Genomic DNA, 11,014 nt, shown 5'->3' with positions numbered 1-11,014 from the left:
GGATAGGGATCCGACACCATCGTACCGACAAAATTATGGCTCATTTGGAACAGCTTATTTAAGAAGCACTTAAGTTTAAATGCACTTTCAGTTTAAGCGCTTTTATTAGAAGCAAATTGAAATTTTTAATAAAAATGCAAATGCTTTGGGAAAGATACTTCCAAGTGTTTTTTTTGAACCCCGAAACACTTGAATCTCTTTTATGTCAAACAATCATGCGTTTTTACTGATCTGAAAGTACTTCTAATTATTTTAAAATGCACTTTCAAACAGGCCCTTAGACTTGGATACTCGGTGGAAGGTACTTTTGAGACAACTGCCAAATGAACAACACTGATCTCTACTTACATTTTGTTATTACAAACAATATTATTACTCTAAGCTACACTGAAAAAGGAGAGAGGGAGAGAGAGAGAGAGAGTTTATACTCGGCATGGTATGAGTTGAAGAGAAATTGCCCCGTATGCCTTAACGATTTTTATTTTAGTGTTGTATGCTTCGTTCATGTTGCCACAATCAGGTAATATCAAAGTGAGAATATTTTAAATATGAATTCTGTTTGTACGCACAAATTAGTCCCATAGGAAACCAAAAAAAATGCGGAAGAAATCAGATGAGCTATATTTTACAAGAGATTTGCACTTCATACAATTAGAATAATTCCTTCTGGAGTGACAAAGGGACCAATTTAGTGCTAATTAGATATCTGAAATGCACAAGTTTGAGACAAGTGTGTAAGCTTCAGCAACATCCGCTCGTCGATGCATCGGCCTGCGGCGGTTTCTCCTTAAAGATGTTATTCTTCTTCACCCCTTTAGACCCCTCGGCTAAGAGACTGGGAGTATCCAGAATCTGCATATACATAGTTACAATTATCAAGCCATCATTTAATTCGAGCTACCATTCTTTTCGGTTAGTAAGATTATCAGGCATTCAACCTACGTCTAATAATCTACTATAATTCTTTTAAGCAAGTTCTATCAAAGTTTCCTTTCCATTGTTACGATGCAAACAGTTGCGTATTCAGTCTTATTTTCTTTATTCCAAGATATTTATTCTCAATACATGAGTTCCACAGGTTGGTGCAGACACAATAAATGGGACTACAAATTCAAAGGTCTTGTTAGCAACGAGAATTAGTAACTGAAAAGGTCTCCGAACCTTTAGAACAAGCTCTTCAAAGCACTGCTGAACATTAACTCGAGTTTTAGCACTGCATTCAATAAAGAGGCACCCAGATTCCCTGGCGAAATTTATTCCCTCTTTCTTTGTTACAACCCTGTCACTTTCCTGGAAAATAAGGATCGATCTGAATAAGTATTAAAAGATCAAAAGGCGTCAAAACAAGATAGTATAATGGTCCAAGGCCATCGAGAATTTGGTGCTTGGAAAAATAAGGACCTCACATCAACTTGACCTGTAATCTTGCCCGTCTTTATTTACTTATATGTCCACCAAACATGCATACCAAGTGCCGAACAAGTAAGGGAAATCCATAATAGAAAACCAGACAGCTTGTGGTAATCTAACAATAGCACGAGACATAATAGGGATTGAAAAAAAAAAATACACACAGAATTTAAAATCAAAATCAAACGACGAGGTGGAACAGCCTCTAAAACCCTCATTTAACATGTAAAAGTAGCACACGACAGAATAGGTTGCAGTTCATAAACCAGAAAATGAAGACGTTATTTCCAACTAGAACTACCATGAAAATCTGATTTAAAGACTTCCAGTAATCTGTTTATCTTCTTAGAGAGAATGACCATGTTTTGAACCTTTACCTTTTCTTTAACTACAACCTAATATGCAAGGGACAAGCAAATTTAATATGTTAATAATGTGAGCATATGAAACAGATATCGGCAATGCCTACTTATGAAGGCTTGCATTGTAATTGCACTCACAATGTACCAACAAATATTTCATGGCCCCCCAAAATGATTGAACAATAAGCCAACTTCTCCAGAGAAATTTAAATTGGAACCTTGGAATACCTTATCAACTTTGTTCCCAACAAGCATCTTGATGCAGTCTTGATTTGTTGAGTAGAGTTCTATTTCTTTTGCCCATACATCACAAAGGTTTGTAAATGTTTCTCGCCTTGTTACATCATAAACTGTTGGAGTAATAAAAACCAAATGAATACTTTTAAGAAAATAATTCCTGAATCAGAGCCTAGCAAGTTCCAAATAATTTTAGACTTAATGAGCCACAAATGACTATTCTTTAAGAGATACAAATGATAAACATGCTATGTTTCATCTAAAATTCTAAATGCAATTAGAGCCCAAACAAAATTTGTTCAAATAACTACATTTAAATGATAAATATGCTACCTTTCATCTAAATGCAATTTTTTTAATACAATCCAAATGCAATTAGAAGATAAACATTCACTTTGGTAGTGCAAGACTAAGACCATTGGCCCAAATCTTACAATACAGACTTTTAATTCTAGAACAAAACATCCACCATGGTGAAAACAATCAGTATTTAATAAAATAAATAAATATAACGTAAAGTGTTAATGTACAAGTTTCTAACAAGTCAAAGAGTCAATTTAGGAATCAATTCTTTTATTTCTTAGCAACTCAAGGTCTTTAAGTTTTCTAAGAGAGTCGTATTATGTAATGAGTCCTTTAGGATTTTAATGAGTCTCTAAGCATTTTAAAGAGTCTTGAATTTGGAGCCTCTATCTAAAGGGTATTTCTTGCAACCATATTAGGCATGAAGGAGTGCTTGGCATAGGTGCTTTATATTTGAACCCTAAGAAGGTATTTCTTGTAAAGAAAATCAGAATACAACAATAACAATAAAGCCTTATCCCACTAAGTGGGTCGACTGTATGAATCCTAGAACGTCACTGCACTTGTCTTTTCTTAGAGTCTCTTTCCAAGTCTTCCTAGGTCCTCTACCCCTTTGGCCCTAAGCCTTTGTCTCGTAACCGCATCTTTTAACCTGAGCATCTGTAGGTCTTCGATTCACATGTCCAAACCACCGTAACCGATTTTCTCTCATCTTATCTTCAATTTCAGCTACTGCTACTTTACCTCGAATATCCTCATTCCTAATCATATCCTTTCTTGTGTTCCCACACATCCACAAAGCATTCTCATCTCCGCTACAAACTTACGCTTTTATTAAGCTTTAATACTCTGTCTTAGGCATTCCCTTGAGCTTTAGTGCATATGACAGTCGCACAACACAGCCGATGTACTCCTTCACTTCATCCATTCAGCTTGTATTCTATGGTTGAGGTCTCCATCCAATTCTCAATTTTTCTGCAAGATAGATCCAAGATAGTGAAAGCGTTCACTCTTTGGTACTTTCTGATCTCCAGTACTCACCCCTAACTCATTTGAACCTTTGTTCCCACTGAACTTGCACTCTATATACTCTGTCTTTGACCTACTTAGGCGAAGAACTTTAGATTCCAACACTTCCCGCCAAAGGTTAAGCTTCGCATTTACTCCCTCTTGAGTTTCATCTATCAACACTATATCATCTAGAAAAAACATACACCAAGGAATATCATCTTGAATATGTTTCGTTTAGGACTTAAAGATGAGCCTTGATGTAACCCTACAGTTATGGGAAAATTTTCAGTTTGTCTTTCATGAGTTCTTATGGCAGTCCTTATTCCATCATACATATCCTTTACAACTTGGATATATGCTACTCATACTCCTTTCTTCTCTAAAATCCTCCAAAGAATCAGAATGGGATATGGAAATTGTGCTGTTAAAAGCTTAGTTCCTTGAAATCTTTCATTTTGTATATATTGGTTCCTTGAAATCGCCTCCTCAACTATCTTCTCCATTTGTACTCTCCATTCTCAATGTATCGACATTTAAGTAACTCCAAAACTTTCTTTTCTCCAAATCTTTCCTGGTTACTAATATCTTCAAAGCCCACCATGATTGTAGGCAGCGCCCACCATGCAATGTCCTACATAAGAAAGAGCACCAGAACTCTCACATGCAATATAAATTGAGATTGCACAGATCTGTTGCATTTTTTTGTTTTTCAAGATAAACTATAGCACATTCTTAAAACTTGTGGGTTGTTATCATCCACAAAATTTTTGGGTTTGGAAGTTAGATACAACTAGCCTCTTGCCACACACGTACGCTGCAATTGGCCTTTCTATGTTAGATTATGTCTTTTAGATTTTTTATTTAAAAAACTGATTTATATTTTTTTTATTACAAAATTATTCAAAAAAAGGAAATGAAGTGAAGCCATGAAACTACCCACTACGTGGGTTGGTTTTTATTTTAAATGTTTTCATTCAAAATGTCATGAATTTATTATTTTGTCCCTCATTAATTAGATGATAATGTATTGAATTTTTAATTTGTGGAGGGTATTTTCTGGTATTTCAAATGCTTCACCATTTTGCTGCTCTCACTTTATATATAGAGAAGAAGCACCCTCTTTATGCTAAAAAATAATCGTAGTGAAAATTTAGTCATGTTTGATCAACAACAGTGCCTCACATATTTTCTCACATTCAACATAAACAATATGATAATCATTAAATCGCCATACATTACACTAAAATCCGCTAATCAACATTTTCAAACAAGATTTTGATTTATCAATTTTGAACATAATTAGATCACTCAGACAAATAGTATAAGGGTTGATTATGTCTGTAACCCCTCTTCTAAACTACCACCTGATTTGGTCAACTCTATCATAGAACCCAATAAGCATCTTTGGCATGGCATGAGTGGACCATTTTCTGCTCACACAAAAGCCAAGTTCTCATCATGCGGACCAAAAGTAATAGTAAATATATATTTTAAAACCTCTCCACACGGACCAAAATTGAAAAATTCATTTGAACGCACTAATTTAATCATAAATCCCAAGCAAGCCAATGGACTTCATCTTTGGACATTCCATCAAACGCATCACAGGTATATAGTTCATGTTCCAAAGGTTATTCTGTTTAATGCATCACACATCAAAATTCAAGAACAGAGGCAGCATCCTATTCGCAACAATGCAATAAATCGTTATCTGCAGTTTTCACTTGAAAGAACAATAAAACCAGGCGTAGGTAACACTTACCCATAATGATTCCTTGTGCACCTCTGTAATATGAACTTGTCAAAGTTCTAAATCTCTCCTGACCAGCTGAGTAAATAAACATTTAGAAAATGTTATAATTAGCAGTTCAAGCGCTCCTCTTTACTTAAAAAAGTGGTGAAGGATAGCTATGAAAAACCAATTTACAATAAAATTGAATGCTAAGCAAAAGAAGCAGTGAAGGATATCGAATGTCAAGTTAAATATTGCATTGATAACAACATGATGACATGGAGAAAGTCTCAATGTCAAGCAGCATACAAAGGTGAACTGTGGCATGACTCCAGTAATTTTTATCACATCAATTAAATGGAGCTCAACCATTTATATTAAATATTCAGCCACTCTTCTGATTCATTCCCAACTGGAAATAATCTTATTTGTGCTTTGAAACCACATGTGGTTGCACAAGAACACTTGAACAACTTAAGTTCAAAGTAATACCAATATACACATAAAACAAAACGCTTGCTTCTACAGTTATGCCAAGACATAAAATATTAACAAATGGAGGGAAGGAGGGAATGATAATAAAAGTAGTCCCAATCAAAACTAGGTTGGTTTGATCAAAAATACCCTAAGAAAAAAAAAAATTAACCAACAGAAATTTATAAATGACAATATAGATATAGTGACTTAGTTACTATGACAGCCATATTATCTTTAAGATGATGAGTAACAAAAACCAGCAATCAATACTATCACTGGCAACACAGCAGAAAAAAGAATAACCAGAAGTGTATCGAAGTTCTTATATCATTGTTTACATTCTGAAACTTTGATCCCTTGAACAATAAAGGACCAGACGGGGCTGTTCTCAACAAATAAAGACCAGTAAAATGATGAATCACATTACAGTGATCTACATATATCCTAAATCCTTTAGAAACACTACATTTTCGACTTAATTCAATCGTTTCTTTTGTAAATGATACATTCAAAGGGCCCCAAATCAAATCACAAGAAGGAGCATCTAGAAACATAAAAATCTCCAAAAAAAAATATTAGGAAGAAAAGCAGCGAGTGAATTGGGATTTACCTGTATCCCAAATTGCAAGCTTGAGTTTTTTGCCTCCGAGAGTAACATATTTGACCTTAAAATCAACACCTGCAACCACCAAAAGGAAACAATGAAGAATCTGCGAAGAAAAACAATACGACGGAAGAAATTGAAACGAGGAAATTGGGAATGCAAACCGATGGTAGGCGAAAGGTCTTCGAAGGAATCGGAGGTGAAGCTGAGGAGAAGACTGCTCTTGCCGACGCCTGAGTCGCCGATCATCAAGAGTTTGAACAAGTAATCGAACTCCGCCGCTTGATTCGAAACCACCGCCGACTCCATTTCTCTCTCTCTCTATTCAATGTTCTATTTCCACATTCAATGCTGCAATGCAATGCCAAGATCCAATGATCTATCAATCGAACAATCGAACAATCGAACAACCGAGGATGCAACCGTAATTCCGCACTTAATACATACATACTAATTGGTCATTATGGCCTAAAAATAAAATATAACCGCTGTATGCTTATTTAACACAAGAATTAAAAATGGAGGTGCATTTCATATTACGATTTAGTGGTATTTCTTTTCATAAGTGACTCGGGGACACATGTCAAGGGATACAATCTCATTATTATCACATCAATCAAGAGTTACTAGCAGTCAATAAACAGTTACACAAATTAAGTGTAGGCATCATACATTATTACAACTAGATAAAATAGCAGAAAAAGGAGCTGCATAATCCGTAGGTGAATAGCCTAACTACCATGTCCACTTGTCTGGCCCAAAAGTCACCTTGGTCTCACTATGTCCTCAATGGATCGAAAAACAAAGTGTGAGTGGATCGAACATTTATCTAGTTGTTGTTTTGGAAAACAAATATAATTTGAAAACTACATATGGTATCTACTAATGTATAGTATTCACAACATGAATTCCAAAGTAATCACATCATCACAATCATCGATCAACATACGTAACATAAACACCTCATATCTATATCAATACAATAATACTAGCATCAACTAGTATAGTGTAGTAGTATAGTATAGCAAGCAAGTGGAAAGGCATTAATCAATCATTAGCTAGCATCAACTAGCCATCTAGTATCTACTAGAAACATTAGTATCTGCAAATAACCGATGACCTTAGCTAGCTATACGATTAGTATTGCATGTGCATGATAATCATGTACTCATATGTATAGAGAGCACGACACATCACTAGACTCATTGCCTATCTCTAATTTAACCTCTTTAGGACCTGTGAATACAATACCTTAACTTAACTAAGCATTTCTTGACATTTAACCAAACTATGTCTAAAACTACTATTTACACAACGAATTTTCACAAATAGATAACACCACGTGATTCAAGACGTCGAAAAACCTTTTGTAGGTCTCTGGTCCCTCACGCGCAGTCACATGTGGAGGTGTAAGAACTACAGGCCCAAACTGATGCCTTCTATCGTACTATCCCATTCTTCTCGTTACATCTCCTTACAAAAACCCACTTGTAGCCAACGAACTTCACATGTGGAGGTGTAAGAACTACAGGCCCAAACGATTTACGTTTTTCAAGTTCAACTTGGATTGCTTGTTTCCAGTTTGACCAATCATGTCTATGTTGACCTTCACCAATGGAGCGTCGTTCAATGTCATCGCTCAACATCATATTAGTAGCTAATATGTATGCAAATGCATCAGCGACTATCATCATATTCGTCTATTCCAATATGTTTTTGTAATCTAAAATAACCTTATGTGTTGGATGGTCAGATTCAAACTAGTTTCACTAGTTGAAGTCGTGGGCATCCTCATTCGGGGTTGTATATGCCACGCTTCAAGGTATAAGCCAATGATTAGTTTGCCGTCAATGGATTGGGCCATGCAACTAACTATACTTCGAGGACAGCTCGTCATTCAGGCGCGATGCTTAACATACGTTAGGTACACCTATCATTCCATGCATGTTTGCAGCAGGTCTATGCGATCTCGTCACCTTTTCTAAATCAGTAAAAACATCAAGTATGCTTTAAGCAACGCTCTATAGATCTAAATATGATGCATCAATTTCAAATTGTGTAGTTCAGGTATCCAAATAAGACATAGTGGGGGTAATCCACGACAATTCATGGCGTTGTTCAGGAATGTTAACATTTTTATCTCCCTTATTGGCAAGAAGACTATCTTATCAAAGTGACAATTCGCAAAATGTGCGCTAAAGAGATCGCATGTCAACTCTAAGTAGCGAATAACTGATGGTAAATGATAACCGACATAGATTCTTATTCTTCTCTTACGACCCATTTTGGTACAAAGTGACGAAAATTTTGGTACATAAACTGTGCACCCAAACACATGTAATGCAAGACATCAGGCTCGTACCAATAACTGAAGGATTATTTTTGTGAAAACATGTTCATTTAAGCAACATCTATAAGCATGCAATTAACAATTAAAGGCGGAATCATGCTTGCATGCACTTAAAAACAAAACATTAACCATGAAATTCAAAGCCTAGTAGATTGGTGAACCAAGACTCAACTCAAATCAAAGTGAGTTGAGAAATATACCTTTGTAGATTCCTCTTTGCATAAGCAAAGGCTAATCACCCAAAGAGAGGGCCTTCATTCCTTGCATATTAAATCTATGGATTTGGATGGATGAATAGGTTTCTCCAAGTTCCCAAAATAGGGAACCTCTAAGTCTCTTCACCAAGGAGAGATTGGAGAAGAAATGAATGACCTTGGAGTAGTGGGATTGCAAGATGCAACCCCAAGGTGGCTGGCCTCTTTAGAGAGAAATGGAGAGACATGTTCTCTCCAATTTTCTCCAAAACAAACCCTTATGAATTTTAGGCTATAAAGTCATATTTATACCTTTATTCATTTGAGTGGCAAACTTGTAAATAAGTCCAAGTTCACTACCCTTAGCATCATGGCCGGCCCTAGGGTATTTTTGGGCTAATTAGGCCTTTGTGAATCATTATTCATTAAGTTGTCATACAACTTAAGTCAATGGGCTTGACGTTCGAAGCCCATTGGGCCTTAATGTCCAAAACTATCCCGAGGTCTTTAACGAACTTATTGATGCGAAATAGATAAGAACACAAATTAAACCCTCTTTTTGTCAAATTGTAGCAAAGATGTAAGTAGGGATCGTTCTAGACCGGGGATTATGAGGGATTGCTAAACACTTGAAAACTGACTTAAAACATAAAAACAAAGTTTAAAACACTAAACTAGACTCAAAGAATGCAAAACTAAAGTTTAAAACACTTAAACAAACATAAAACTCAAAACAGCAACCTAATGACTCAAAACTGCCTAAAACCACTTTCTGGGCAGTTTTGAGAACCTAACAAGAACTTGGACGAATTTGGGTGAAAACTTGAATCAAAACACTTAGAAACACAAATCAAAACATATTCTAACTAATCTAAGACTTTAAAATAAAGGGGGATTTGTTTTGGAAGAAAATTGAAAACAAAACAGAAACTTTAAAACAAAACAGATTGTAAAACGTTTTTGGATGAAAATGATGGATAAAAGGCTAGTTAGGAGGTTCTTCTCCACACATGTTACACTTACAAACAAAACGATTTTCAGTTGTTCTTCCAATAAATTATGACTACTCAACGCCCCAAATTAACCGTGAATTGCACTAATTAACCCTCAATTTTTCCACAAGTTATTGAGTTGGATGATTGCATACGACAACCCAAAACATTCCCTACAAGTTCCCTACATGAATTGCATAATAGAGATACAAGCAAGAATCATTAAGTTCTATGAAAAACATAAGCATTGACGAAGCATTCGTTACTATGAATTGCATGAAACTTATGCCAAGAATTCATTCAACGCGATCGTTTTCAAGCGACCTTCACTACTTATGATTATAAGATTGTAACTATTAGGTGAAACTCCCTCATAATCTAGCATCATATTTATGCATGAAAACTAAGCGTGCACTCTCAATCAACATACACAAATAAGTTATCAATCAAGTAGATGAACGAATTGAATCCACAACTTATGAAATAACAACTGAATGTAATCAAATCATATTGCAAGCATGTACATGGTTTCGAATTCCCCCCTAACCAAGGGGGGTTTAGTTCCTCATACTCACAACACAAAGAATATCAAAATTAAACATGGAAATCAAAGGAAAGACAACACCTAAAACGTTCCAGCAATCCTCAATTGAATGGCATGAACGTCCCAAGTTTTCTTTCCTCATCTTGGCTGCGGCACAAGGACTAGAGACAGGTTCTAGGGGTTATTTGGATGGATGAGGAGGTAAGGAATGATATGGTAGTGTTTTGGGGACATGGGGGTTGCGGCAAAGTGTGGAAATATGGCAGATTGGTGAAGGAAGGCTGCGGCAAAGGGGGATCAATGTGTTTGGACGAATTTCTAACTTATGGAGGAGGTGATATCTGCGGCAAGGCTAAGAACATATATATATAGGCACCACAAACCCTAGGGAAATCAGGTTTAAGCAATGGGCTAGGGTTTAGGTGCGGCAAAGGGTTGAAATCTGAAAGGGATTGGGCTTATGGTGCGGCAAGAAGTGAGAACCCAAAAGGAATTGGGCTAGGAAGGTGCGGCATTGTCCAAGAAGGTAAGGATGGGTCATCTAGAAGCCCAAAGCCAAGAATAGAAACTCTCACAAATGGAAACCTCCAAGAATAGAAACTTCCAACTTTAGAAACTTTGGTTTCTAATTCTGAATTCTTTGTTCTTCACTTTCATTTCTTCATTTCTTAAGCTCATTTGACCTTCAACTCGTCCATTCCTTGTGCTCCATAAGTAAAAACGTCATTTTAGCTCAATTATGCTCCATTTTGTACTTCTTTGCATACTTTGTCTCTAAAACCTGAAAACACATAAAAC

The 11,014-nt window shown here is 36.0% G+C and overlaps 1 protein-coding gene across 1 annotated transcript; it reads right to left on the bottom strand.

Moving 5' to 3' along the window:
• Positions 1-521: 521 nt before the first annotated feature.
• LOC114823216 (ras-related protein RABC1-like) lies at positions 522-6,669 on the bottom strand. Its single transcript, XM_029098667.2, has 6 exons — positions 6,301-6,669; positions 6,143-6,211; positions 5,086-5,151; positions 2,001-2,122; positions 1,162-1,290; positions 522-852 (listed from the first exon to the last, which is right to left on the bottom strand). The coding sequence occupies exons 1-6, from the start codon at positions 6,443-6,445 to the stop codon at positions 742-744; spliced, it is 642 nt and encodes a 213-aa protein (XP_028954500.1). The 5' UTR covers positions 6,446-6,669; the 3' UTR covers positions 522-741.
• Positions 6,670-11,014: the final 4,345 nt, after the last annotated feature.

This window comes from Malus domestica, chromosome 15, assembly GCF_042453785.1.
Source record: "Malus domestica chromosome 15, GDT2T_hap1".
NCBI lineage: Eukaryota > Viridiplantae > Streptophyta > Magnoliopsida > Rosales > Rosaceae > Malus > Malus domestica.
Note: the sequence above shows the minus strand (reverse complement) of the source record. Positions and strands in the feature narration are given on the sequence as shown.